Source organism: Cygnus olor, chromosome 4, assembly GCF_009769625.2.
Source record: "Cygnus olor isolate bCygOlo1 chromosome 4, bCygOlo1.pri.v2, whole genome shotgun sequence".
NCBI classification, from domain to species: domain Eukaryota; kingdom Metazoa; phylum Chordata; class Aves; order Anseriformes; family Anatidae; genus Cygnus; species Cygnus olor.
The window spans coordinates 33,363,583-33,378,395 of NC_049172.1; the positions used below are offsets into that span (position 1 = coordinate 33,363,583).

Here is a 14,813-nt window from a genome sequence, read left to right on the forward strand (position 1 = left end):
CCTCAGTTGTGAAGGGCTGCTGCCCTCTGGGTTCTGCATTGAACAAAAGCCCATCGAGCATTACTTTTGTACCCTCTGCTGGTTTATTCTCCAAAGCGATAAAGATTGGCTGTAGCTGCACCTGTCAAATGGCCTGCAGATGTGCTGGGTGAGCCCACTGTGCCAGTGTATGGATTCCTGGGCCCCCAGGACTAGTGTTTTGTGTTCTGTTGTTGGCAACCCTTTTTGTATCAGTTATCCTTCTTCTAGGTGGGTCCATACAGATTGGGAGGAGGTTAAAACTTGTGGTACTGAACTTGTCTCTGACTTGCGTTTTGGAATCGTTTGTTGAATTTCCAGAAGAGAGAGCAGCATGATGTTAAGAGTTGCTGTAACTTTTTAAAATCTGAGCATCGTATTTGTTTTTAATCTGACTTCTGGATAGTTTGTACTGAGAAGAGTTTTTGAATGGATATCAAAATGATAAAATAAATACAGATTTCTTGAGGAAACTGTTTTTGTGGAAGAAAATGTAACTGCTAATTGCTTCAATTATAAAGGGATCATTCAGTCCATGGTCTGAGAGAGAGATTGAATTTCATTCTTTGCTGTGTACTTTAAAATAGATTTAAGTACCAAAAACTAAAATTTGAATTTCATTCATGTTTGAAAACATTGTATAGAACTAGTTCATTCTTGCTCTGTTCTGCTTGCCTTGGGGCTTCAGCTGCACATAGGAACCGATATTAGTAGACTACTTTGGCATAAAAATGCTTGCAAGCAGAGTGAAAATACATGATTATTAGCTATACTAAACAGCATAATTGTTGGCAGCACTGTTACCTTTTAGAACTTTTCCCCCTTCTTTGGCAAGGAGAACCCCATAGGTAAGCATCATCACCAGAAAGATGCTTCAGATGCGTTCCATCTATGGGGACAGGAATTGTGCTTTTTTCCATTTATTTCAGTTGAGAGAGTGATTTTAATGTCAACTTTTCTGCTAGTTTGAAATTTTATCCAGTCTTATTTCCAGAAATATATTTTCTTTCTTTATGGCAGAGTGCGAGGTATAGGCTGCTGATATAAAGCTGTGTTGGGGAGGAAGAGAATTATACTGTGCAGAGAGATGCTCTTAAAAAAAAAAAAAAAAAAAAGACTAGTGCTGGCTTAACGGTTTCCAATCCAACAGTAGGTGGCAGTAGTAGACTCTTAACACCTTGTGTGCACATATTAAATTTACTTCTAGAACACTCCGAAGGAGAGAGAATCTTGAAATTCTGTTTAATACAGAACATATGTCATAAATCACCATGAAGGGAAGCAATGGGGATGATTTTTCCTGAATGATGCAGGTTTGTTCATAGTTAATAATAGTATTGAATGGAATCATACAAAACATCTGGGTTTGGGTGGGTACAATATTGTTGTGCAATGCCACTACTGATGTGCCTGTTTTGAAATGAACCTTTCCTATTTGCCAGGTAAATGAAGGTGTAGGTTTTCGTAGTAACTTGGCAACAGTGAGAGAAGGCATATAATTAACAAGAAAACTTAAAAATGTCACACGCACACACCCCAGCCCATCCTTTTTCCTTTAGAAAGTAGGGGAGGTAGCTACGACCTGTATTTCATTTTTTGAAGTGTGACTTGCGTAGTATTGGATTGGAAGCTGAAGTAAAACTTGCCTTCTGAGGAAGTGTCACCAGTCACTTGCAGATTCATGGTCTCGTGTTACTTTCAACTTTGAGCTACTGCTACGGGTAGCAAGTGGCTTTAAATTTTCTGCATCTTACCCAGAAGGTTATGACCCTGGCTTTCATGAGTGGATCTTCCCCACAGTTCTTTGTGTTTGGTCTAGTTTGATTGCATTATTATTGGTATATTGGCAAGACACTGAAGAAAGAAAAGTTAACATCCACGCTTTCTCATTTCCTTCCTTGCCTCTCTGTAACCTCTCTGGGTGTGAACCCTCTTTGACATGATCTCTCTGACTTGACATTCATGCTTATGTCACTGTTTGATATGATTATCCAAACTGTCAACAGACTTTGAGAACAAATCTTCTCTTAGTATCTTACTCAAGTTTTAGTATACTCTTGCCTCCAAGTGTTGCAATAACAAAGATGTGAGGTGAGGGACAGAGAATGGATTGCTACTGATGATAATACGTATGAGTTATTTCCCCAGCTGCTGCTTCTGGCCTGGAGAGGCATTTCCAAATCAGAATAGTCTTTTTATCATACCCAGGATGTGTACCAACAGTGCTGACTGTGTGTTCCTTGTGTGTTCCCAAGGGATTTGACTGGCTTGGGATCACTCATGATGCTGTGAGAGCCTTGCTCTAAAGACACTGTAGTTCTTACACTTCCCAAATCTTTGGCACGTCTTTCTGATGATACATACATTTGTTTTGAGTTTCTGAACATGTACAAAGGTGTGGAGACCAGGTTGTGGGTTACTGCTTTGGTGGGAGATGAGAGTAAATATAGGCGACGAATATTGCAGTGCTAGTTGCTGTTAATTATAAGCATTATGGCTAAAATGAATCCATCTTCTTTGTGTTTGTATTCTCCAGAAGTTGCGTTCAGGTTTCATCATTGAGAGTTGAAAAATGTGGTTGGTGGTTTGTTTGTTTGTTAACCGTGAGTCAACTGCCTAAAATGCCAGTAAGAACAGGACTCTTTGGATAATAACATAGCTATTTTGTAAATAGAAGGAAAATGTGAGGTGTATATCAAATGTTTAACTGTTCACATAGCTGCTAGTTTAGCTTCATCACATTTTTCTTAACATTTAGCTTGTGTAAGGACCTTACTCGAATAGATTTCAGTCATTAGCTTTGTGCATCCAGCTTTGTGGCTAAGCATAATTTTTAAAATTTCCTTTGAGATAGAATTGGTTTGCTATTTGATTGACTTTTTTTTTTGCATGGGGTAGGCGTTGTCCATTGGATAGGCATTGTCTATATCTGTTGTCTTGATATACTGAAGAAGCAATTTTGAGATTATGAAACTAACTTCGAGAGGAAAAAAAAGCGAGGTCACAGTTTGTATGGTGAATAGTTGTTTCCTCCATGACTTCAGGGAGCAAAGAAACTTGTCTTTCTGTGTAGGTTATTTAGTAACCAGGTGGAGGAGGGAGTTCTATAGAAGTGTAAAGCCTTTTTTTTTTTTTTTTGGAGGTTTGGGGCACAACTGTGGAAATCTGGGTCTGTAGTTCTCCCAAGTATAAACAATTAGGATTTTCACAAATAAATGGTGATTGCGGTCTTAGATGTATTTTTTTTTCCTTTGTTTTTCCTGTTACAGTGCACTGAAATATTTTCTTACATTTTCTTACAAGCTTTTGAAATATTTAGTATTTAAAAATGGCTTGATATTGGATTCATAATCTAGATCATGGTCTTTAAGGAAAGTGGAATCTGTGTTTATTTTGAGCAATATTCCGCATACTCTACTTTGGAATTTGCTCACCCATAGGGTGCACCATCTCTCTTATATCTAAGATCACTTCTCCTATTTTAGGTTAGATGAAAGGTTCCTGGCAAAGAGAGGTCTAGTATGTTCATTTTTTTTCTATTTAGAAATGATGTAGTTTTTTTATATATATATACTTAAAATTAATGTCATTATGTTGACTTCTTGTTTGGTTCTTAAAGTTAAGGGGAAAAAAACATTCTCTGAGTGTCTCTCTGAAAATGGCTATATTCTCCCTGCTTTCAGCCAGCTAAATGTAGAAACATTGTACTAAAAATATATATTATCTAAACCAGTAGCTCAAGATTTTCAAGGTAAATATAAATGGCAACATGTAAAATTTGTGAAGATGTATTTGAATGCTTTGAATGTTGCACTTTAAAACCATTGCTATAAGCTTATACTTAATTCTGCATGCCAAAGGAAGAAAACGTTATGCCACCCTGTAGGTTGCTATAAAGATTGTTTATGCAGCTCAGCATAAGACTTAAAATACGTTGAATTGGAGAATTTTGAAAAATGTACTGTGCGACATTAGAGACCAAATCATGCTAAAGTGCAAGGAAAGACTATACATCAGTTCAAAGGCTACATTATTCAAAAAAATACAACCATAAAAAAGGTAATAAGATTACATTCTCACACTTCATGGCTAGTAAGGTGCATTAAGCTGCTCAGATATTCATAACTTACTGTGACATTTGGGAAGATTACATTTTGCTGTGCACAGCCATTACTGCAGCTCGGATAATAACTAGCCAATGCATGGACCTGGATTATGATCCCTGTCATTGGAAACAAATTTGTGTTTTGAAGGTTGATCAGTTTCAAATCACCATTAGAAAGGGTTAATATGACATACTGTGGTGTGTGTGTGCTTATGTGTATCTAATGGGTATGCATACATATAGTACATCAACCGCACGGTGCCTTCAGTATATTGCTTTCTCCATCATTTTTTTTCTCCTCATCTTGCCTTAAAGGAAATGTTAAGATAGTAATTATTTCTACCATAGCAGATTATTGCTAGAATGGACTTGCTGAAATGCTTATTTTTGCAGATTAGATTGGAAACCTAATTTGACAGCTTCCTGGATGGGTGGTTACCGATAATAGTGTATCTAGCCAAAAATGAAAGATAGGTGGTGTAGACTATAGGGTGAAGGTAAGGTCACCTATAGTAGTCGTGTAGGGTTTGGGTGTGATAATTGATGGTTGGCTGGTTAGTTAAAACCAAGCGCATAAAGAGTTGAATTTGCTGTTCAGAATTAGCAGGTGTTTTGTGGCTAGAATTTAACTTTGAGCTGTTCTGTTTGTGTTCTGTTTGCACACACAATGCAGTGTTTGCTTTGTTTCTCAACTTGATGGTGAGAAAGACTGGCTTCCTGAGGAATACCTCAGTTTTGTAGAGGGTGATACATTTAGTGTAAAACAAAGTGTAGCTTGTATTTTTCTGTTTTCCAACGTTTTGTTCAGCTTTTAAAGGGGTGTTTACCTTTTTCTTGGCATCTGTTTTCTAATACTTTTGCATTAATCCAGCAGTTACCTGAATTAATCCATGCTCAGCATTTTCACTTACCCTTTAATTCTATCTTACAGTGCTTTCTTGAGGTAGGCCTCTACTCCATCTTAAGGTAGGGGAAAACTGAGGCTTGGGGATAATGACGTGATAGATTTGTTTGAGTGAGTTGACAGGGTGAGTTGATATAGAGAAGCTGGGAATATAATTTAAGTCTCCCTGTTCGGTTCCTGCTATTTCCCTAGATATTACGGAAACATCTGATAGTAAATTGCATAATTACTTTTCGTGACCAAGAGAGGAGAAAATGGAAAAGTGTAAATTACTATTTAGAAATTGTTACCATGAGACATTGTCTACTCTGTCATAAAACCAGGAACTTTTTCTGCTCCTTGTGGTGCTTGGCAGTACTGATTTATGCCCAGAAGACCAAAGATTGCTTCTTGAAAGTGACAAGATTTAGACACTTGAGGAAAATGTATGGTAATTTCAGTAGTTAATGAAGAGCATATATTCTGTTTCGTTGAGTAAGTTTATCTTCAGATCCTGCCTAGCTGAAAGAAGGTGTAGGACCTAATATAGAAGCAACTTAGTGTATGTATTTTTGGGGCAGTTTTGACATGGCATGATTTTGGTGAGTGACATTATTGAAGCTGTTAATGGACAAAGCTTGTGGAAGGAACACTGTATGTAGCAGAAATAACGTTGTTTATTAGGCAAACTTGTAGAATAAAGAGGAGCTGACATACTTTTGGTTGTGAGTTCTGAATTTGTGTCAACTCTATCTGAATTCCTATTTGTATGCTGTTATGTCATAGGCAAGTGTGGCACGTTTTTAAGTTTAATATAGTTCTAATGTCCAAGAAAAGTTTTAGAACTGTGGGGATTGGGGTAGAGGTTATTTTTATTTTACTTGAGTACAAAACCCAGAATGAAGTAGGTTATTCATTCCCCCCTCCCTGTCCCACACCCTTTCCTGGCACATGCGATTAGTTACTAGGTATATGTTCAAACAAAGCCTGCATCTAGGAGACCTGAAATAGAACAGGATTTAAGCACCTGAGTGTAGTCCAAGGCTTCAAACAGTGCTGCAGTTTCACTTTCATCCAAGTAGGGCAAGCCTTTACTTCCCTTTCATACCTGTGATTGCTAATGAAATTGGCAGTTAATACTTTTACCAGCCTTATTCAGTATCTCAAGAATGACTCTTAAATGTTTGTAAGTGGCAATATTTCTCCTTTGGGCTAGAATTGCCTTATTGAGGAGCATTAAGCACATACACAGGGAAGCTTTTAGGGCCAGTCTAGGCCATTTAAGGTATCTTAGCTGACCTTGCTCTCTCACCTGCCTTGGAACCTTCCATTGATCTGTTCACTCTTCCGCTGTGTGGGGCAGCTCAGGACATCCATATCTTAAACTTCCCAAAAGTTCTTTTGCAGCAATTGTCTGGTAGTAGCTGACACCTCTGGAGCACCTTTATTAGATCTTGAAGCAGAAGTTGAAACAGGAAGAATAAGACTTGATAGATTGATGTCGATCTTATTTTATATTTTTTAGCTTATTTGTTTGATAGTTTTCTCCTTGCAGAATGAATAACTGCAAGAAGATAATTGAATAATTAAATGTGGAATGGTATTTTGATATGATTTTTTTTTTTATGATTTGTCTGAAAGCTTGTTGGGAGCAATTTTGACTTGGAAATGAACTTTATTATTCAAGAAAAAGATGGCATTACCTGCATGGTAGAATTGCTGGATAAATGTGACGTCACCTGCCAGGCCGAGGTGTGGAGCATGTTTACAGCAATCCTGAAGAAAAGTATACGCAATCTACAAGCATGTACGGAAGTGGGGCTGGTTGAACAAGTGCTCAAGAGGATTGATAGAGCTGACAACATGATTGCAGGTACAGCTTCACCTAGTATATTAGTCAAATTCTGTTCCTTTTACGTAAAATCTCATGGGAACACTTACTTATCAATGAAGTGATAGAAATTTGACACTGCATTTTATTAAGTATTATTATATTGTTGTTCTCCTTTCAGATCTCTTAGTGGATATGCTGGGTGTGTTGGCTAGCTATAACTTGACGGTTCGAGAGCTCAAGTTATTCTTCAGCAAACTTCAAGGAGAAAAAGGGAGATGGGTAAAAGAAAACACAAACCTGAAACCGTTTTAGTAGTGTTGTTGGTGTTTTTTGTAGCATTTCCAACTTAAAAGAGTTTGATAACCTTAAAATAAGTATTTTTTAAATATACCAGGAAATAAAGGATGCCTGCTGCTGTTATATCAATGGAATCTTTTTTACTTGAAAGCAATTAAAATATGTAGAGTAGAACAGTGATGAAATTAAGTTTAGATTTTGAATATATTGACTGGATTGGTCTTTTTGAACACCTGGGAATAATATAGCAATACTAAGCATGTGTTTTTATGCACGTTTTTACTTTTATAGCTCCAGTTATGTGAAATTGAAGGAAAAACTATTTTTTTTAAATAGAAAAAATAAATTGCATACATATGCACATTAATATGTTCTTATTTTCACGTTGTTTGTCTTTACCTGAAGACTGAAAAGTTTTACCTAGTCAGGCAAGTGAGAATTTATATCAAAAATTGAAATGAAGGAAATAAGTGCTAGCTGATAATTCATATTGTGTGTTTTCTTCTTATTCTGTGTGAACTAGAAAGGAAGAAGAGGGTCCCCTCTTACTTTTGAGAGCCTTCTTCCCTAAAGATTCTTTTCTTGTGGAGACAACCAGATATGTTTTCTTCAACCCCCAGATTGTTGTTCTGCTGGAATTTTAAGTTGTTTTGCCTGCTTGGACTTTTAATTCTGCTCCTGTTATCTCTAAATACCTTGTCTAGTGTAGGCAAAAGGCAGCTCAGTGTTTTTGTTGCCTTCAAATAATTAAAATATATTCAATGTAAAAGCCTGGATGCACAAATAAGAGATTTTAAAAGGAGCTCTTGAAATAACTAGTTCACATAAAATACTCTATGTAGGGTTTAAGTTTAATAATTGAACGTACAGATTATATTTAACCATAGCTGAATTAAAGTTGTCTTTGTAACATTAACTTTTTCATTTCCTGGCTCTCTGCTATTTGCATTTAATTTCCCTTTCTTTATTAAAGACTAAATATAGAGGAATGGAAGAGAAAAACGCCATAGTTGCATTGCTATGGAGTTGCACAACTCCATAAATCTTAAAATCAGCAGTGCTGTAAAGATACAAAGTATTCAGCTACAACACAAATTACGTAGTTGAACTCTATGGTGCTGAGGACATCTAAACAGATCTCAGTGTTTCCTCCTCAATTTTTTAATTCAGATTTATGAAGCAGTTTATCTGACTATAATTTTGGTACATTTGAGATACTTGTAATGGATCATGCAGTGCTTCATTTTCAGAGTGGCTGCTTACAAGAAGGGAAAAAGGGCACTCAGAAAAAGATCAGAAAAGTAAAACTAGTTTGGAAATAGATCTACTGGAAAGCTAGGGAGTGGTAAAAGAAAATGCACAAGTATTCTGTCACTATGATGGGTATTTTCTTGATTTCTGTTGTTGTTAGCTCATATTTGAGTTTACAGTTGCTGAGTACTACAACAACATTAATGCAGAATTAAGGTTTTGGTGGGGAAGCATGAATTATTCACACTAACTGAGCATTCAGTTTAGGTGCTCGAGACTTAAACCTTTCTCCATGGACTTGTATGAAGGGATATATCTAACCACAATCTCTTTAATCTAGTACATGACTGTAATCCTAGTGAAAATAAACCTGCCTGCTGATTTCTTCCTTCTCCCTCTTGTGAGGTTTTGCACATCTTGCTTGTGCTGGCACAGGTTTCCTGAATCCATAATCCAAGACTGCTCTAACTGAGAATTGCTTTGCATTTGTTTTTCCCAAACTAGTTTTCATCTGGATCAGTTAATTTACTTTAGCTCACTGCAAATCCACCCAAATGGTAATGCTGGTGGGCATCAGCAGGCAGAGGTAGTACCCAGCATTCAGGGTTATGTTAGTCTATGCTGGATGACAGTGGCTATGGCCTTTAAGTCCTTAATTTAGTTATGCAATTAATTACATTTCAGTGCACCTACTGCGTACTGTGTATCCATGACTCTCTCTTAATGTTGTTTATTGAAAATGCTAAATGTTATAGCAGAGTATTATTTAACCATGGGCAAAGCTTTAAAACGTGTCAATTATTTTTGTATGTGTATAGTCTTTCCTTATTGGTGTGTTTCATTTATTTACAAATGCAATAATTCTTTTTGTCAGCCACCACACGCTGGGAAGTTGTTGTCTGTGTTAAAACACATGCCTCAGAAATACGGACCTGATGCCTTCTTCAACTTTCCAGGAAAAAGTGCTGCAGTATGTGGATATTTTAAGTCATTCGTTCATTTGTTGTTCTGTTACTACCACTGGCTGTTTAAACTCCTGTCCTTCTTTTGGCTCGTCTGTCATTGTCATAGAGGTAGACTCAACAGAAATTGAGTTTTTCTCTGCCTGACACCTATTTTATACTGAACTAAATTATGTTTATAACAAAAGTGCATTATCACTATGGAAGGACAAATAGTATTACATAAAGAATGGATATAGATGAGTTTTTTTCACCTGCCTTGAGTAGTTTAGTTATGTCTTGTTGCAAGGAGATTCTGGGGAATCTGCCTGCTTGTTGCTCTGTGTTACTGTGGTAATGGTGCTTGTGTTAGTATCCAGTATGTGCGGAGAGTGCCTTACATCTAGAAACCTTTGCTAGTGAAACCACAGAAAGTATGGCCATACTTGTGTCATTTGTTGTATTTCTAGCAATCAGATAATGTGACTTATGTGCTGTGCCTAATAATTCTCTGAGAAGATGTGGATCTTAGATACGTTTAGGTTGAATGCTACTGAAAGATGGTTAGATTTAGCAGTGGTTAGCTTTTAAGATAATTGTTCAGATGACTTCATATTAAATTTTTGTACTGTTTACGTGGAAAAAGAATTTGAAACTAATGAGCTAGTTGGAAAATGCTGTACGGCCTGACTACTCTGAGAAGTGTCAGTGCTTTAGCTCCTAAAATTGTAGGATGAAATGGTATGTTCATAACTTCATGGTTAATTCAGAAACCAGTTTATCAGATGACTCTATGCAATGTTCTTCACACAAGCCATTACCTTTGTGCCTTGGTGGCTTGAGAGTAAACTTTACCAACTTGATGACATAATGTCCTTCTTTGGAATGAAAACTTTTGAAATTGAAAAATGTGGACTACTGGAAGAGTGCTGCTGCACTTACTATGTTTCACATACAATGGAACTTGGCAATAGACATGTTTCTGTTTGTTTTGGCTGTTAATGTACTATTCTTGCATTTCATGTCTGATAATTTTATTGAATGCCTGAACTATATTGGGCTGCTTCAATAATTCCAATGTCAATATTGTCATTTATTTTTAAATCGAGAAGTCTTAGATATTAAGTATTTAATAAAATACTCCAAAATCCATTGCGATATAAACCAAATGATAGTACTACCAGTTCCCAAACGTTGGCCTCAAAGACATGCAATTTGATTAATTAGCTGGTATATAGTGAAGGATTTATAGCATTTTATTTGGTCAAGGATAGCTGAATGGAGCATGGGAGTTTGATGACACTCAAGTGCTTTGCTTTTTGTTCATTGGCATTGATCACCTGGACAGCGTCTTTGATCAGAGTTTATGGCAGTCTTAGTTGAAGTGTGCGTTGCAAGAAAGTTGATGGTAATGTTAAAGAAAAAATATGCAACAGAACTCAACTGTCTGAAACAAAGGACCCAGCTGCACAGTTTATAATTTAGGAGCTTTTAAGCTACTGTTTGTACAGTGTTTGATATCAGGATTTTGGCTGGGGATTGTATCACCTTTCTTTTAAGGAAATTTATAAGACTGTCACATTCTAACTGGAAGGCTATCTGGATGTGAATTTCAAGAAGGAAAACAATTTGTTGATAAATAAATAAATTCTTATATAAATTCATAAATGCTTTTTTTTTTTTGTGGCCCACTTCTTTTCATAATCAATTATTTTCCTGACTGCCAACACTATGTGAAAATAAGTTTATAAATTTGTTTATTCTGATGGGCTACCACAAAAACAAATCTTGAATTTACATTTTGAGGAGTTTTTATGTTGTAATGATTCCACTGAAGCATTTAAATTTGGAAGCATGGGTTACTATTGATAGTTTTATTTGAGATATAAAGACCAGTTTTTAAATATTTAGATTTAATAAATATTTAACAATGGAGTACAAAGAATGGTGTACAAAAAAAAGTATGGAAGTTAGGCCAGATTTTTTTTGGTTAGAGGAACAATACACAGTGGTCACGTACACATCTGTAATGTGTGTCTTAAACTATATATTCTTTGTATCACGATGTTCATCATTCTACATGAACAACTTTACTTTTTTTTAGGCTATTGCCTTACCTCCTATAGCCAAGTGGCCCTACCAGAATGGATTTACTTTTCACACTTGGTTAAGAATGGATCCTGTAAATAATATCAATGTGGACAAGGATAAGCCTTACTTATATTGGTGAGTATTAACATAAAAACCGTATTTCTGATATCCAATTATTACTATTTGTTCAACGGTTTGTTTCCATCTATGCACAATGCTGACTTTGTTCTAATTTGATAGTTTTCGAACGAACAAAGGACTTGGCTATTCTGCTCACTTTGTTGGAGGCTGCTTGATTGTAACATCCATAAAATCAAAGGGAAAAGGTTTTCAGCATTGTGTAAAATTTGACTTCAAGCCACAAAAGGTGAGTAAAAAACAGTAAAATCTTTGAAACGGGTTTCATGAATTACAAAAATGTGCATGTGTTTACACGTGTGTAATTAGGAGTTAACTAGGTACATGTGTAACTAGGTGTTATATTTGTAGAATGTGTCTCTAAAAAGGTATCCTAGAGGGACTGGTGTTGTTATTTATTAGGTTCACCCTTCTGCAGAAGAATATTTACGCTGGAATGAGCAAAATGAATTTTTGTTCTGAATTCCTATTTCTTTTAATTTTTACTTACGATATGCATAAGAAAAAGCAAGAAAACGCAGTTTACCAGAGGTTTTATGAATTTTTGAAGCTCGTGTGATTTCTCTGATAAGTCTAGTTGTCTTTTTTTTTTTTCTGTGTTTATACTGTGTTTCCTTCTGTCTCCAGATTTTCTCTTTTTTTCCACAAGTGTTTTGCGAAGGCTCATCTTTCGGTCATTGCTTAATACTCAGTGTGGACAAATGCAGTGTTATTTTAGAAAGAGTGTTTACTAACCCATATGTATTTTTCTTTATCAAACCAGGGCACTTACTAGGAGTTTGCTCTTTTTACAGGTTGGAAAACAACAGATTAATTGAATTAATCTTTTGTACATCATGTTCATTGAATTGTCCAGAACATATCCCCTTACATTCGGAACTTTTCTCTATAAATCGTTTTAAATGTAAGAATTAAAATATGAGTTGACTCTATTGTTAATATTCAAGACCTGCTTGTCTATTAAGCAGTATTATGCTTTGTTGGAAATGTTTTCCATTTCAGTTAGAAATTCTGCTAATGTTTCTGGAGCAACTGGTGTAAACATTTCATGGGACAGCAGGCCTCCTCAGGAATTTCTTATCAGTAATCCCTTGCTGTAAATATGGATTCTGTTTGTGACAATTTGACATGTACAGCCTTTGAAAGTCTTTTAAGTCTGGAGCCATCCTTGCTCTTTGGAATGACAACATTTACAATAGTCCATCATTCTAAGTGTAACCCAGCTTAGAACTTATTTACATAGTGGTTTCAGTATAAATGTTTCTATGTTGTCATGATTTTTTTTTTGAGTTTTATGCCATAAATATCTTTTAAGCTTTTAAGCTGTGTCTACTTTTTGTGGAAAAATAGATTATCCTTTGATAGAGCTGTGCAGGAAAACTCACCAATGATGTTGTCTTTTTTTACTTGACGTAAAACTTTCAGTCTTAATTTAATTCAAAGAAACTGTTGAATTTGTTGTAGCATGCCCCACTTTAATGATTGAGCTACATTCAGTGTCTATAGAATTTTATAAATTGTTTTCTTATTGTTTAGTGGTATATGGTTACTATTGTGCACATCTATAACCGCTGGAAGAATAGTGAGCTTCGATGTTACGTGAATGGGGAGCTGGCATCTTATGGAGAAATAACGTGGTTTGTCAACACCAGTGATGTAAGTAATCTCTGTATACCAGCATGTGTAGTTGATCGTTTTGATGGATCAAATAGTTGTCCTTTACCATTTTATTACCTTTTTTTTAAATAAACCTCCCCTATTTTATGCATTTTAAAAAAAATGTTAAAATAAAATCAATAACAACTCTTTGGTAAGCGAGTAGATTCTGCTTATACATCTGAAAACTTAATATTTGTTTCTGCTAAGACCTTGAGATTTTTTTTAATATAAAAATGATAACCTACATTATTTGCATAATTTACTTGTGTAGCTTAATTTAAACCCTATTTCCTTTTCAGACATTTGACAAATGTTTCCTGGGCTCTTCAGAAACAGCAGATGCCAATCGAGTGTTTTGTGGACAAATGACATCTGTTTACCTTTTTAGTGAGGCTCTCAATGCTGCTCAGATCTTTGCCATTTATCAGCTTGGTCTGGGATATAAGGTAGTGTGGAATTGACTATAAAGCTCCCAAAGTTTAATTCTGGTAATGTTCTTTATGGTGGATTTTAAGAATGTTGTGACACCTCTATGTGTCTCTGATAATATTCTTACCATGTGATCTTTTTATTAAACTGTTCCACATTTTTTTCCGTAAGCGCCTACATATCTTCTTACAAACTACAAGTAAACAGTAATTCAATTATTTAATTGGGTTCTTGTTTACATCTCAACATTTCTGTGTTGGTGGTTGGGAGAGGGATAACAACACTTTTCTCTGGCTAGGTTAACTTCCTCATTGAGGCTGAAAACTAGATCAAGTATTATGTATTTGTTTTAGGAAAGAAGAGTTGTAGTTGATTTTGCTAGTCAGTTTTTCTTAATGTGTAAAGTTAGTGCTGAAGATTAGTTTTGTTGCAGTGATTTATTATTTGTTTTGTCACAGCCCTGAGGGGTACTAATTGAAGACTGTTATTCCCCAGCAGCTGTACAAACATACGCTGAAAAGATGGTTCCTATTCTGTCTGTTCCTCAATTTTTAGTTCCTTCTGAGTGAACATTGTTGACTGTCATTCTGTTTCTTAGCTAATGTCTTTCTTTTACATTATCTACCATTTTGGCAATGTCACTCTTCAGGGGTCAAAAAAGAAATCTTGCAGTTCTAATTCTGTAAAATTGATTAAGAAACAATGTCATTTTCTGTTAATAATTGTGTTCAAAACTGTATCTTCAATGTATATGATGTAATTTTTTTTCCTTTTCTCTTCTTCAACCCTGCTTCTCATTCCAGGGAACATTCAAATTCAAGGCAGAAAGTGATCTCTTCCTTGATGAACATCACAAATTGTTGCTGTATGATGGCAAACTATCCAGTGCTATTGCTTTTATGTACAATCCAAGGGCTACAGATGCACAGCTCTGTCTAGAGTCATCCCCTAAGGATAACCCTTCTATTTTTGTTCATTCACCACATGCACTCATGCTGCAGGTATATCAACATTTTCATAGATTTGGAGGATATAGATGATTTCTGTTTGAAAACCTGAAAATCAAATTTTACAGGGATTTGGATGAGATGGGGAGTAGCTGCTGATACATGGATTTTTTTTTTTTCCTGTCTGGGTCATCTCAGTTCTTTTCCTCTTGCAGTTCCT

At 35.7% G+C, this 14,813-nt stretch overlaps 1 protein-coding gene across 4 annotated transcripts in view; it reads left to right on the forward strand.

Moving 5' to 3' along the window:
• Positions 1-14,813, forward strand: part of LRBA (LPS responsive beige-like anchor protein) — a 396,366-nt gene that overhangs the window by 31,079 nt on the left and 350,474 nt on the right. For all 4 annotated transcript variants that reach the window (XM_040554872.1, XM_040554875.1, XM_040554874.1 and 1 more), the window contains exons 3-10: positions 6,648-6,879; positions 7,019-7,119; positions 9,263-9,358; positions 11,434-11,555; positions 11,661-11,787; positions 13,095-13,214; positions 13,517-13,663; positions 14,450-14,647. In XM_040554872.1, the coding sequence (XP_040410806.1) occupies positions 6,648-6,879; positions 7,019-7,119; positions 9,263-9,358; positions 11,434-11,555; positions 11,661-11,787; positions 13,095-13,214; positions 13,517-13,663; positions 14,450-14,647 (1,143 nt within the window). The remainder of the gene's footprint in view (positions 1-6,647; positions 6,880-7,018; positions 7,120-9,262; positions 9,359-11,433; positions 11,556-11,660; positions 11,788-13,094; positions 13,215-13,516; positions 13,664-14,449; positions 14,648-14,813) is intronic.